The sequence below is a fragment of the Puntigrus tetrazona genome, unplaced genomic scaffold, assembly GCF_018831695.1.
Source record: "Puntigrus tetrazona isolate hp1 unplaced genomic scaffold, ASM1883169v1 S000000148, whole genome shotgun sequence".
Classification (NCBI taxonomy): Eukaryota; Metazoa; Chordata; class Actinopteri; order Cypriniformes; family Cyprinidae; genus Puntigrus; species Puntigrus tetrazona.
The window spans coordinates 3,042,039-3,057,974 of NW_025047824.1; the positions used below are offsets into that span (position 1 = coordinate 3,042,039).

General features: G+C 36.7%; 2 protein-coding genes across 2 annotated transcripts; both read left to right on the forward strand.

The window, feature by feature from the left end:
• Positions 1-5,562: 5,562 nt before the first annotated feature.
• On the forward strand, positions 5,563-6,605 carry LOC122332731 (uncharacterized protein C1orf87 homolog). The gene is made up of 2 exons (XM_043230099.1): positions 5,563-6,010; positions 6,339-6,605. Exons 1-2 carry the CDS (start codon positions 5,873-5,875, stop codon positions 6,603-6,605), a joined length of 405 nt encoding a protein of 134 aa, XP_043086034.1. The 5' UTR covers positions 5,563-5,872.
• Positions 6,606-11,078: 4,473 nt separating this feature from the next.
• Positions 11,079-15,936, forward strand: cd40 (CD40 molecule, TNF receptor superfamily member 5). Its single transcript, XM_043230317.1, has 9 exons — positions 11,079-11,234; positions 12,200-12,284; positions 12,502-12,624; positions 12,815-12,964; positions 13,157-13,247; positions 14,066-14,121; positions 14,435-14,536; positions 14,787-14,806; positions 14,883-15,936. The coding sequence occupies exons 1-9, from the start codon at positions 11,208-11,210 to the stop codon at positions 15,111-15,113; spliced, it is 885 nt and encodes a 294-aa protein (XP_043086252.1). The 5' UTR covers positions 11,079-11,207; the 3' UTR covers positions 15,114-15,936.

Below are 15,936 nucleotides of genomic sequence, written 5' to 3' on the forward strand. Positions count from 1 at the left end.
TAACCCTTTGACGTACGTCGCTTTGGCTGGCGCTGAGCCAGAAAAAAAAAAAAAAGACGCAACGACATGGAAATGATATGCACGGATGATCTCATTATTTAATATTGCGCTTTCGTATAATTACCATTGCCCATCGACATAATATATCACAAATTAAATAAATAAAACAACATTTCATTTCATGTAGACTACTAAGCAGCCGCATAGTTCTTATGCTTTGGGCTTTCGTAACTTTGCATTCGTAAAGGCCTACAAGCATGAACGGAAACACTTATGATAATCAGAGCGTAAAAATTAAACAAAAAGGACTATTTGAATAAACCGACCTGAGATCAATGCTTGAATGCAACACCTATAAGCCTTGCGTTTTTCATTCATCTTCATTTCAGTTCTATCAGTCAGCCTTTAAGACGGCAAACACACTTACTTGATTAATGTTGTGAACAAACGCCCTTTCAGTTACACGAAAACACGCTGAATCGCTTTGTACTATGAAAAATGTCAGGAAAAGCGCATCAAATTCAGTTCCCTCTCTTTTTCCATGTTTCAAAGACATTTTATGTCCCATTGTACAGCACAAAGACGCACACATACAAACGTTTAAATGGACGTTCTCCATAGAAACGCCGTCCTGATATGGTTTATGTGTAAGTGTGTGAGGGTTTGGACGATAATGGGATGTCGTCAGATGAAATAAAAAGGATGGAAGTGGTGATTCATCACCTTGTCAGTCTCCACAGCACCTTCCTCTTATACATCACTCTCTTTCTATCACACACACACACCTCTGTCTCTCACGCCGCCTCTGTCACGACCTCCATCAACTTATTCTTACACTCAGATGCACATGTTCAAACAGACTCGCCCTAATGATTAATTAGTCGATTCTTTAACACTTTCACCTACAGTGACTTACTGTAATAATAAAATTGGAGTAAGATTTACATTCAAGGCATTTAGCAGATGGACTAGAGCAACTAAAAACTAGAAATCTTCACAGGTCTCTGGCGCAAAGTCTAAGTTAATGATCAAATCATATAAGATCCAAGCCAAGATTAGGTTAAGCTTTGTTTTTTATCACCAGACAAGACCTGTTTTAAGACAAATATATAATAATTAAAACAGTAAAAACAAAAATAAAAAATAAAATAAAATAAAATAAATATATAAATATATAAATATATATATATATATATATATATATATATATATATATATATATATATATATATATATATATATATAATTTTTTTAATTATATATTTATTTTATTAATAATTATTAACATGGTTTTATATATGTGACCCTGGAGCACAAAACAAGTTGCACGGGCATATTTGTAGCAGTAGCCAACAATTAAGTTTAAGTTTAGATGTTTCTTTTATGACAAAAATCATTAATTCAAAAAAATGAAATAATGCAAAACTCAAGAAAAACACAACGTGCTTCCTTACACCTAAAAATGAACATTAAAATAAAAAGTTTGTTTTATAAATCCGGTTACAGAACAATAAATAAATGTTATGTTAAATAATAAACTTAAATAATTAAATAAACAATTTATAAAAATATATAAATAATATAAATAATAATAATATCTCCTCAGAAAAGAACATCCGCAAACTCTGACCTGTGCGAATCTCACCACAACATGCTAGTAACAGCATTCCTGACACCACTTCCGTTATATATTTAATCAGAAACTGGAAACTTTTTTTAGAATTTTTTTTTTTTTCATAAATCATAAATCGGAAGCGATCCAGAAGCACGGTGCGAATTCCAATGCAACAAAAGTGCATTATTCAAAAAGGTTCTGCTAAAGATCATTTGCTCGAAAAATCCTGCAGTAATTTCATCTTATCCAGTTGCATCTTATTTCATTCTAAAAGGATTTATTATCCGATCCCATCAGGACCGATCCCAAATGATGACAGAATTCCGGAATCTCTACATATTCATTCGTATCTTAACCACAGGTTGGAATATCGGCGGACTTCCTCAACCACCTCTTGTGAGCTTTGACCCTACAGTCTTTCGGTTCCCATCCCAGATCTTTAACCAGCTCTCTCTCTCTCTCTCTCTCTCTTTCATCTTTCAGTCGGCTTTTTTTAACCGTCTTTGCCTGCCTCTGAAGTTGGAGTGAACTCCGTGTGTTAGCGCTGTGATTTTATGCTCCTTTGAGGTTTCGGGGCTGTGCAATCTGCCTCGTGGAGGGAGTCCGAGCCTCCACCGGCTGGATCGCGTTTTGATCATTAAGATCAGAATTAGCCGTCTGACTTTCACACTCCAACCGTGTTAAGCCGTTTAGAAAGGCAGAAACACTGGGATGTGCCGCGACTACTGATGCTCCCCAAAACTGGCTATTTCCGCATCCATTAAGAGCCACTTTCACGCCTTAATTTGCACAAATCAAACAAAATAGGGAACCGCGGCGCTTATTAGACTTGTGTTCTTCATCCGCCGCGTGCTGGCCTTTCATTTGACCACTGCAAGTCCAATCAGAAGCACATCCTGCTCTCACGCTTCAATCCAAGTCAGCGGATTAACCGGCTTGAGGTCCTCTATGGATAATTAACCCGATTCTACCTGTCTGTATCTCCCTGTAGCTTATCAAGAAGTGTGCTAAAATTAAAACGATTCTATTAGCAGCTATACCGCCATCAAATAAACTACAGACTAGTCATTTATCCTGATGGATAAAATAATTACACCCAGAGAGTGCAGGTCTGATAGGATCAGCGTGAGGGGAACACCGGCTGGAAGATTTCATCCACCACGGAACTGAAGAACAATAAATAAATCTATGAGCAATGAGCCTCTGATTACTAATGTCATCTTGACCTGAAAGTACTGGGAATGACATGTCTACTTCCTGTGTTAGGTCGCCCCCTAGAGGTGGACGTTTGTATAAAAAACAAAACAAAATCCCAAAGGCCTAAACCAGTGGTTCCCAACCTTTTCTTGTTTGAGGCACCCTTGGAAAGCCTTTCAAAAGTTCCCGGCACCCTTATAAGGAAATAGATATTTAAAATCTCCGTAGCTTTTTTATTATTATTTATTTATTTGTTTCATTTCGAGAGTTTGCATGCAACAACACCTTATACCTAGTCCTAGATGATATGAGAATACTGTTTACACTGATTCTGCCTTAATAAAAAAAATTTGTTGAAATTTTGGCGGCACCCTCAAAAGATCTCACGGCACCCCTTAGTGCCGCGGCACACCGGTTGGGAACCACTGGCCTAAACGAACGGATATTTTAAAAGTATGTTACATGTGCATTTATTTATTTACTTGTAAACTTGTATCACATTCCAATTTAATACATTTGCAATAAAAAAGTTTATTCTTTTGTGTATGATTATTGTCCAGAGCACAAATGTCTTATAATATAAATAATAAAAATGTTATAATATAAAATTAAATTAAAAAAACCTTTTTAGTTAACTTATAGTATATTGTGTATGAAATAAAACAAGCTTGTTCAAAATATAATTATTATTTTAAAATAAATTATTTATTCGTGCATTATTATTATAGTACCTTTGCAGGGTATAAATACATTTACTTGTCTTATCATTGTATAATCAAGCAAAAAATAAAAGAAAATTAAAAACCACACAATAAAACTAAATAAAGTATAATAAGCTTAAAACATAAATATTTTAAAAAATAAATCTATTTTAATCTATAAATCTAATTAATTTAATTTAGAATTATTTTATTATCGTTGTTGTTGTTGATGCAGGGCAAAATAAATAAAATAATAAATTCAAAATTAAAATTAACTTCAAAAATTATTCAAATATTTCAATATTTCAATAATAATATAAATTAACATTTACAACTGCTGTTCAGTAAGTTAGCTAGAAGGCCAGTTTTAGGCTTTTAACCCCATTAACTTACCATATCATTGTGTAGCCAGGCGGAATGACTTTCTTTCAGAAGCGGGCTGTAATAAATCACTCTTATCTGTGTATGTACTGAAAGTGGCTGTGGCAGAGAGGTTGGGCTGGTCGGGTAACCATGGCGTACCCCTGGAGTCCAGAGAACCCTAGAGAGAACAGGCTGTGCTCTTATTTGTGGATGTTGCTGCTCCTACCCTCACCCGAGCTTGTATCTCAGACACATATCAGCTCAGGACAAGGGCGCTAGGTCTGTTTAAGAGAGCTGTTTTCTAGGCCTGGAAGACACAAAAAGCAGAGATTCAGTCATAGTAGGTAAGTCATTGCCTTCTTTGCTTCTTCTCTGCATTCAAACACCAAACAGACTCACGGCGCTGAAGTATATTTGATAGATTTATAATCTTTAAAGTCACTGACAGACTGTCTGCAGTTTTTCAAATTGCAATAGTTCAGAGATCTGACATCTTGTCACGTAATGCAGTGACATTTTTAAGCATGCAATGCCTTTCTAAGCCCAATATAAGCACGTGTGTATTTGCACAATCACTCGCTTGTGTCTCATTATCTTCTCTGTAGGAGCTTCCTGCATCATGGATGGATGGAAAACCACGGGAAAGACCATCATGCCACAGCTGGTGGTGAAGATCGTTGGTGGGAAACAAATTAAGTATTTTACAGAAAGGTACCAAAAAATAAATACAACAAATAAAGTGTAAAATGATCAATAAAAATTAACTAAACAATATCTAAATATATTTTAAATAAATATTATGTAAAATTTATTTATAACTTGTATTGGCTATGATTGGCATATCAGCAGATTATTTAATAATAATAATAATAAACTTGCTTATTATAATTACATTTACGGATCAGGCAAAATATAAATAGTACTAAAAAATATTTTAATTGTTTTATATATTTAGCACTGTCCACAGCACAAATTGTGCCAGATAAAATAAAAATATATAGATAAAATAAAAATATATAAATAAAATAAAATTACATTAAATGCCATCTAACACCGTTATTGTATTTAGCATTGTACGTTTAATATTATATATAGTCCTACAGATCATCTTAAGGTAACAAACTGCTCGGAGCACGGACATAGTCCACCTAACAGAGTCACAGACGAAGATTCAAGCAGAAAATCACCTTCTCGTGACCTGGAGCACACAGAAAACCTGTTAGATGCTCTCAGACAGGTAATAAAAAATCAACTACTGACTGCTAAACATCATATCGAACTCAGACTTAATTATTGTTTACCACTGACCAGTTTTCAGGTGACTTTAGAGGTCAAATGCTTCAGTGTTTCCCCTGACGTCGTTTAAATATAACCATTCAAATATAAATTCCACGTGTCTCTGTGTTAATGAACGGCACAGATTCGCCCTTTTTTTGTCTTTTTGCTCGCTTTTTTACGATCTTGCGATTTTATTAATGCTTTAAACAACAAACACAGAACAATACAAAAGACGATATAAAATGAACAGTAGGAAAAATTCAAGGAATCGTATGTGCATTAATAATTGTAAATACCCGACGCAGAAGAAGAAAGGAGAAGAAAAATCATGGGGCTATTGTAAAAATATATAAAACGTGTTTTGGCGCTTTCAAATTAAAAAATGCACAAAATCTGGTGAGAATAAAACACAAGGTTGGGGAAAAAAATAAAACATTTTGATAGGGCCCTAAATGTAATTTGGTTAAACCTTTAATACATTGGTATTAAATTGTTAACTTATTCTGTTGTTCTAATTAATTAGACATATAAATAGATATTTAAAAAGGCCCAAAACCTAGGGGAAACACTGTCCATGCTACTGAAACCTGGTGCCTACCGATCAAAACAACAGTCTAGCGTTCGGAAACCCACTTCCCGTTGTTTACTGGAAAGATAAAAAAGTGCTATATAGTCTGAAGCACGTGCTAGAAGATAGCTGGATGCTAATGGTTTGGTAATGATCCAGGTTCCTGACAGACGGTGTGTGACGGCACCGTGTGGAGATCGCTCTCGATCCTACATACATCCGGAGTCCACAACTAACTTGGGTCACTCAAAACAACTCAAGCCAGATACTCATAGTACGGAGCCACGGGTAAGACATAATGTGCAAGCTGTCTTTAATCAAATCAAACAAAAGAGGGCAGAAGCCTCTTACACTCACCAAGGCTGCATATATTTGCTTGAAGGTACAGTACAACTGTAATATTGTGAAATATTCCTATATTTTAAATAACTGTTTTTAATGTTTTTAACTGTATTGAAATGTTTTAAAAATGTAACTTATTCCTGTGACGCTTCCTGTGATCGCATCCTTGCTTATAAAAAGTTTTGTTAAAAAAAAACAAAACACTACCGTATGATAGTTTATACTAAGTTAAAATTACATTTCTAAAAAGCAAAATCGTACTCGACATGTCCAGACAGAGCGGCCAGTCAAATCCAGCCGGGAATTCGGCCTCCTCTCGTCCGTCTCTGAGGAACTGCAGGATCTGGAACCACGAACGCTCCAGATCGTGGAGGAGGAAGTGACGTCGCTCGATCCGGGACGGTCAGGAACCGTCCATCGGTCTGAACTCACGTGTCTGTTCCTCAGACTGCAGCTCCCTCTGAAGCTCACCACGCTGGCCTGTATGTTCCAGTCTTTCAGTAACACCAGCGACCCGGAGCAGGTACTGGAGATCACCTAACAGGCAGACGCTATCAGTTAACACGTTATGCACTTTTGGATCCATATGCATTCAGCAAAAATTATATCTATTGATTAAATCAGAAATCTAAACTTGATATGTATATGTATGTATATATATATATATGTGTGTGTGTGTGTGTGTGTGTGTGTGTGTGTATTTATATACATATGAAGAATACATTGAGATATACATTATCTCAAGAATAATACATTGAGATATATATATAAATATAAATATAAATATATACACATATACATATATATATATATATATTTATATACATATATATACATATATACATATATATTTATATACATATGAAGAATACATTGAGATATTATCTCAAGAAGAATACATTGAGATATATATATATATATATATATATATATATATATATATATATATATATATATATAATATATACATATATTTTTTTTTATATTCATATATATATATATATTCTTATACATATATTTATATCTCAATGTATTCCACAGTGTGACAAAAAAACTTGTTTTACATGTTTGCTGTCACATACAGTATATTAGGATGATGAAACACATGTTTTTATGTGGTTCAGTTCAATTTCTGAAAAAGATCACACATTTCTCTCATTTAATTCAGCTATATTTATATAAACATGACACATTTTCAGATCTTCTAAATAAAATGTAAACATCAAAAGACTCACACTATCACACTGTTTCAGTGCTTCTACGCACACATGGATTTCTGTAGGATTTCTAATGTCATTGCTTTTAAAGCGAAATGATTTTAATGCGTTTGCTTTGCAGGTGCACTATCAACACTTGCTGCGGTTCATACAGAAAGCCGTACGAGAGAAACGGCAAAGCGTCGAGGTCTGTCGTCTTATTCCGTCAGCAGCCTTCTGAAATAGAAAAAACGCGTTTTGATGGATGTTTTTGGACACGATCCTCTCAGGCGGAGATCTGGGCCGGCGCTGACCTGGAATCAGCGAGCGGCAGGAGTGCAGAACAAAGAGAAACGTGGCTTCAGGGGTTCCAGAAGATGGAGATGGCCTTACAGCTGTGTGACACCCAAAACACAGGTGCAAAAGCCACCACACAAATACAGTCTGTCTGAAGCACAAGCGATTTAAAAACACCGTGACTCAAATCGACTGATTTTGCATGCCGAAATGATGTCTTCGACGCTGGTTTTCAGGTTATGTGGATAAAGACCGAGCCAAACGCCTGCTGCAGAACTACAGCCTCATCTTTGATCTGAACCTGAGTCCTCTGAAGGTCGGCGAGGTCACGCGTAGCGCTCAGAGAGAGGGCAAAGTTCACCTCGCCTCAGCTCTGAGGCAGCTTAAGGAGCTGCACACCTTTTAACCTCGTCCTTGAAACGAGGTTGCTTTTAAATGAATGCTTTTAATGCTTTTAAACGAAATGCTTTTAAACGACACGTTTCCGACATCGAAAACTAAGCGAATCTCGTTTAAACAGATCGTGTTTTTTTTCCAAAAAAATTGAAACAAAAAAAAATGAATCCAAAATTAAAAATATCATAAATAAATGTCCTAAGAATAATCTGCATTTTCATTAAACAAATTATTATTTCTTATTTTCCTTTCGATTTTGGGATGAAATTAACCTTAATATTTCTTTTTCTATTTCTTTTTAGTTTTTATGACATTAACTCCCTCTTGCTTTCTGCGGTTTATTTTGTCAGTAGTCAACTGTGTTTTATCCAGATGTATTTTCGGCGCTCGTGTATTTTCGATAGTCATTTCTAGTCTACAGTTTTAATATTCAAGTACGAAAATTGGCGTAAAAATATGAATAAATAGATATATATATATCAGATGTGTACTGCATTAATTACATTGTTTTAGGCACGGGATACTTAAGTGTTGCTGGAAATACTTTTCATGTGCAATACCGGAACCGCACACAAGAGGGCGACGTTTAACTCATATATTTACTCACTATTAAAAAGAAATTATAAATAACCTTTTTTACCTCGAGGAACGTGCGCTGTCTTCCGTGTGTCTTCACGGGACGTCAGGAGACCGAAACACGTGTCACATCGCCCATCGAGTGCTGGAAAACATTATCATGAGTTTGCAAACATCTTGCAACGAAGCACTGACGATCATGGCAACCAATTAATCATATTTACTACAGGTAACGTTACTACTAATGATACTACTACTACTACTAATAATAATAATAATAATAATAATAATCTTCCTAGGGAGCAATGCCAAGATATAACACTGTAGCAATGCCCCAAAACAGCCGCCCTAAAATTTTAACTGTGACTTTGTTATTAATTATTACTTTTATATGTCGACCGACTGTGAAGCTGCCACGTAATTAATTCAAATTAATATTTTGGTCTCACAAAAAATAAAATATTAAATCTTTAAACGTTTTGAAGGGCTTTTAACAACCTATTAAGGATAATCAAAACAAAGTTCGGAGAACACTACTAAAAACTCCCAAACATTCAGAAGTAGGTGTCTATTAACGCCTGCTTAAAATACCCTGTATGTGTCAACAACAAAAAAAGTGACAGACTGAGAAAAGGAAGTGTTTACATCCTATTTCATTTACCAGTAGTCTAGTGATTAGTGTAGTGAAAACTTGTACATGTTTTGGGTTTTTTTTTTTTTTTTTTTTTTGATACTGGCTCTTTGAACACACCGGCCTACAGACTTTAATAAAACGAGCCCACGAGACCTTGTGGTGTCTTACGAGAGAATTTAGCCCTTTTTTTTTTTTAAACTGACTTGGAAAATGTGACGTCCGTATTCTCTGAAGTGTTCCTCATGGGACTGAAGGGTTTTTCACCAGCACCTTTAATTACAGTATGCCATGCCTCAAATCATTCTCAGATAGTGTACCTTTTGAGGAAGTGAGACAATCGGCCTTATGCTGTGAAAAACGAACTACCTGAGTCCAGATGTCACTAGGTTGGGATCTGGCTGGTTACGTCATTGATCTTTCTTCTCTTCCAGGGCATGTCCCTAGAAGTACTCATGCATGTATATTCCAAAACAACTTCCTTGTAATGTGGGGGTTTCCTCATGCTGTCCAGACCTGGGTTTTTTTGTTTTTTTTGTTTCTTTTTTATAGGGGAGAGCCCTTCAGCAAGGGTGGGATTCACCTGTGGCTGTAAAACTCTCAAACTGCATGCTGTTTGCTCAACTTTTCTCACGGTGGCAGAATGTGTGAACTGTCAAATGCTGCCATTGTATCAACATTATTGAGCTGTGTTTTGCTATCACTTTTTTGTCTTTCATATAGGCTATTGTTTTATATTATAAATCCATAATACTATATCAGTGTGTAGTATTGTTTATTATGCTGTTACTTTATATATATATATATATATATATATATATATATATATTTTTTTTTTTTTTTTATATATATATATATATATATATATATATATATATATATATATATATATATATATATATATATATATATATATACACACACACACACACACATATATATATATATATATTTTTTTTTGTTTGTTTTTTTAGTTTATTATTGTTGTTATTTCAGAATAATTTTAAATAAGGAAAAGTAACATTTTAGTTTTTTTATTAATAATAACAATACTGTTCTATATGACTATATCACTTTTTTGTCTTTCATATAGGCTTTTGTTTTATATTATAAATCCATAATACTATGTCAGTGTGTAGTATTGTTTATTATGCAGTTATTATATATATATATATATATATATATATATATATATATATATAAATTTGTATTTATTTAGTTTAATTATTATTTAATTATTATTATTATTATTTGTTGTTGTTTTTTATTTTAATTTTAAATAATGAAAAGTAATTCTAACATTTTAGTTTTTTAATTAATAATAACAATACTGTTCTATATGAGACACTCATATTATATATATATATATATATATATATATATATATATATATATATATATATATATATATATATATATATATATATATATATATATATATATACTCGATAATTAATTGTCATTTAGTGCAAACCTCAATTATTTGTGCGTCCGAAAGCACTGAAAAGGTCAATACACTGCAATCGACAATAAATGCGTAATTACTTTCCTTCCAAAAATGCAAAAGTTAAAAAGTACAGAAGGCAACGACGGGCCTCGGTAACAGCGCTTGTGGTCAGGAGGAAGCGAAAGTCAAGCTGGGAACTTCTGCCCGGCTGAGTGACATTGTCTGGAACTGGACTGACGGGCAAACCAATTCCAGCTTACGATCTAGGTCTGTTTTCAAATGAAGAAACGTGTGATTTGCATAGGCCTGCTAGATCAGGCTATATCGCGATGCTATTAAGTTTTCAAGAAATCTCTTTAAAACGTGACGTAAGCCTAACGACTTGAAGCGTAGCGAATGCCTTGACGCCGGTTTCTTGGAAAAGCGTGGGGAAATGGGAAACGGTCACGTGTCGCAGGTGGGCGTGTCTGCGGGAAGAAATCCCCCGGTCTCGGCTGTCAAACCTCAGTTTAAGGTCTGGGGCGGACGCTTTAGCGTCTGGTGTGTTTGTGAGGCGTCAACAGTTTGTTACAGGCGTCCGTTTCGAAGGATATTCTCACCATGAGGGTTTATTTTCTTTGCGCGCTGGTAAGTCGATGCGCTTTACACGCTCGAGTGACTGTTTGTGCGCCATAACTACGCTTTGAAAGTAACGGAGGTCGTTATTCTATTCAATTTCTACCATCTGTTGTCATTTCTATTTTTCACGCGCAGCGTTTAGGTCGTCGCCGCTTGCGTTGGCTTTACTTTCACTTTCGGTTAGCTCCCTGGCGCGCGTTTGAGGCGTCCGCGTCTTAAGATACGAAAACATTTGCGTCGTGGACGATGTGCGTCGTTAAACAGTCGCGTAATGCATTGGCGTGAGGTTGCCTGCGGTGCAAAACGGTCACTCTGGGTGGGGATCTCGGGGACTTTCCGCGTTGCCTGTGTAAAAATGTCGTTTCGGTTTCAAGTATGCCCCATGTTTCTGTTTGGAGATCTGAAGTCCACTCAAAAAGCTCAAAAACGTACTTGATATTTAACTTTAGCGTTGGTCGCCGTTCATTTCATGATAGCTGATTATCATATGATTTGGACATTTAAAAATGCACATGCATATTATCTTACGCGTATTATTAATAGGATAGTAAAAGATTTATTCTTCACAGATTAGCCACCTCCTAGGTCACGTGACTCAAATGCCAATAACTTTCGCACTTTTGGGGGGGATTTTTTTTAAATACAACTTTTAATTCCGTTCAAAAATGACCAGATCACAAAACACTGCTTAAGTCGTATTATGTCACAACATTGCCAAATATTGTTCTGTCGGTTGTTGTGGTTTTCTCACAAGTAATGAAGACAGAACGATCCGCAAGCAATGCATGTTTTCAAAAAAAAAAGGAAGGCCCGAGCTGTGCTAATCGACAGAAAACAAGTTGACCAAAAGCTCGAACACACAAGATTTCGATCGTAATAAGTCATTGAAAAATCGCTGTAATCGGAAACACCTAATTAGGATTTTCGGTTAATACGCTTAATATCGTCATGCATTTGCCATTTACCTTTGACAGGTCGCATTGCTGCACCTTGTGTCGTGCTGTGAAAAGGAAACGCATTATCTGAAGGGTGAAGAGTGCTGTAAGAAGTGTGGACCAGGTACGTGGACGAACTGCAGTTAAATGTGGCGTGACGGTATGCTGGCTTAGTCTGGAGGAAGTATTAGCATGAAGTCTACTTCCTTTATGCAAGACTAGTCTATTGTGCAGGCCTTTAGCTAGATGGGCCTCGAAATAAATCGATACCGTTCGCTTAATCCTGGTCCTCCGTTCTACTCATCCAATGGGAGCGGGTAGTTACTGTGAGTCTGTCGCAGGTAAGAGGATGTTGATGAACGACGACTGCAAGGACCCTCGGTGTCAGGACTGCGAGGACGGAGAATATCAGAGCGGCTACACGAGCGAAACCAGATGCGATCGCCAGCCCAGCTGCGACGTCAGTAAGTGGCTCATCGCTGCTGAAATAATAGAGACCGTAACATTTAGTCTCACTATTTTATCATTCGTTTAGAGGATTGCATCTTAGGCGATGCTCTTAACCCCTATGCATCAATCGTTTAAAAGCGAATAATAAGAACCACTCGTTCTCTCTGAAGCTCACCGTTTTTTTTCCTTTTCTGCTTAAATCAGATTTGCATTTTAAGCCAGAGCCTAACCCCAGTAAAACCAGCCTGGTCAAGTGCCAGTGTAAACCTGGATACTACTGCACGCAAGACGACGACTGCAACTCTTGTAGGGAGCACACAGCTTGCAAGCCTGGACAGAGAGTGGCCAAAACAGGTCTGTGCCGTCTGACGGAAGAGTTTTCGGTTCGAAGGCGGTATTCACGCGCAAACCGATTTATTTAACTCGGGTATTAATAACGTCACATCTCTTAGAACATCGTTTCAGATGTGATTTAGAGATGTTATAAGCGTGGCTTATTTTCTCAGTGAAATGTGGTTTAATCCTTGTTTCTCTGTATCGCGGCAGGCTCGGCGGTTAGCGATACTGTGTGCGAGGCGTGTAAAAATGGGACGTTCTCCACCCGTTTTTCGGCTGACGTTTGCAAGGAATGGACAAAGTATGAAAAAATGTTTTTTGCCCTTTTTTGGTCATGCGCTAAAAGAAGGAAAAAGGGACCAGTGCAATTAATTTTGAGTCTAATCTAAACGGTAACATGCGAGCAAGAGTAATATTATTTTATTTCTACCTGATCTAGCACTTCAAAAGTACTTACTTTGGGAACGAAATAACTGAAATGATTTGATTGGTACTAGACCAAACAAAACGTTCAATACCGTATAAAAGTTTAGTTCAGAGATATGTGATCAAACTGATCAAATGCGACAGTGAAAACATAATGTTGCATTTTTTAAATAAATGCCGTTCTTTTGAACTTTCTATTCATTATGGAATCCTGAAATACACGACACGGTTTTTCTATATTACGCAGAAGATCTGATTTAGGAGCCCGTATTAATTATTAAGTACCAGTAATAACTAATAATAATTAAGGAAAAGGTCACTAAGGCTGCACTTGCTTGATCAAAAATACAGTAATGACTGTGTGGTTTTTTTTTTTTATTGCAACCAGGCTGTTTTGGGTCACCATTGACTTCCATAGTAGGAAAAAAAACCCTCTGGAAGTCAATGGCGACCCAAAACAGCCTGGTTGCAATAAAAAAAAAGAAGTTATTACTGTATTTTTGATCAAACAAATGCAGCCTTAGTGAGCTTCTTTCAAAAAAAATTGCATCTCACCAACTTTTTTAAACCGTAGTGTATATATTTTTTATACATTTTAAATTTATGGTTTATGTCTGAATAGTTTTGTTTGTTGGATTTTTTTTTTTTGTTTTTTTTACTTTCTTTTAAAATTTCTCTTTATCCTTTGTGTAGGTGCGCAGATGGATTTGAAAACGCTCCTGGGAGTTCGACCTCGGACCGGATCTGTGGTGAGCGCGCTGTATAACGCGATCTCGTCTTTTAGCGGCCTTTATCCCAAATCGATACGACTGTTTAATTGCGTGCAAAACTGACACCGCTGTACATTTGTTCGTATAAGAGTTCGCGTGGGTGTTGAAAATACAGTAGTGAAACTTAAGAGTTGCGTCGGTGGAGTCCGGTTCCTGTATGCCTAAACTGATCACTTCACCAGAAAATCATGCTTATTTAAAACAAGACCGTGACGTGTTTGTACGGTTTCGGTGCACGCTTAACGCCGTCAGGAGGAAGTATTTGATTGTGTTTTTGTTCGTCGCATTTCAGCGGACGGTAAACCCAATAACAGAACTGTAATAGGAGTGGTGCTTGCAGTCGTGTTTGTCGTCGGCCTCATCCTTGTAGTTGCAGTGTGTAACTGCACAGGAAGTAAGTACCGCGACCAACAAATAACGTGCACTTCCTAAAGAAATATCTCACTGAAAAACGAAAATTCTGTCGTAGTTACGAGAAAGAGGTATTTTGAGGAATTCTGAAGGTTTCTGTACGTCAAGACAACAATCTGTGTTCTATGGAAAAACGAAACTTGGATCAAAACAACTTCGGGATTTTCGTTTTTCAGTGAACCGTGCTTTTAAGCTTTGAGTTTGTCAATAATTGCTCTTTTTATTTCCTCTAGGTAACAAAAGCTGCAAAGAGGTAAATGTCTGTTTACTATTCAGTCACGTGCGCTGCAGTGACCGAGATCAATAACAAGGATTCTTTTCCTTTTTAGTTCTCCAAAAAAGCCGAAACCATAACAGGCATAAGAATAAAAAAACTGGAGGCGGATGCAGATATCGAGAGAGCGATCCAGCCGTTAAATCAACAGCCTGAGGAGGACGATGATGACAGCATACCCGTGAGCCCCACGCTGAGTAACATGACCGAAAATGGAAATCCTGTGCAGCAAGAGCACGGCAAAGAGTCGGTCAGTTCGCATCCGGAATCGAATTCAATTCTGTAGAATTCTACGGAAAACACGGACAGACATTAGTAAGCGCTGCTTTAATCTAAACGTCCCAAACGGGCGCGAGTCTTACGTAGTCGTGAAAATGACTGAAACGGTAGCTTCACAGCACTGGTTTGTGTTTTCAAACATACGCCCTTGCGTGGCGTTAATGCAAATGCAATCTCCGGCTCGCTATTTGGTCGAAACAGGAGCCAGTTTAAACTATTTGGAAGCAGAAAATGTAGTGAGGGCGGCTTCGCGAGCTGGCGCGCCCTCCATACGCTCGTTTTACTGACACTAACCGCTGTTTTATTCTAAAAAGTGAGGGGGGAAGACAATTAAACGTGGTTTTCCCTACGTCAGCTGTAGTCTGATAAGAAAAAGGCTCCGGCGCGCAAGAAGGCCGCACCAAACAAACGCACATGCATCCTATCTCGGGTTTTAAGCACGGTGCTTTATATTTAACAGATCGCAGATTCCAGAATGATCGTTTAACTTTAAAAATCGGATTTTTTTGGCATGTTTGGGAACGCCGTTTCTTCACAGCCTAATCATTCTTAGAACATTAACTCCCATCAAAAATCATGTGCAAACGCGAATATAATAAATGTTAAGGTTATGCTCAACGAAATCACGTGTAAAGTTTTGCAATGCTTGGTCGTCGCTGTTAAATGTTGATGTGCGCGTTGCTTTGTATTACGCTGTATAAATAGTCTTCGTTGTACATTGCATGATTATATTTTCATATGTTATTTGTATCGTTTTATGTGTTTTTGAGGGAAAGCAACTCTTTGCGTATTAAATCATTCCTGTACATATTAAAACATTCTTGATCATC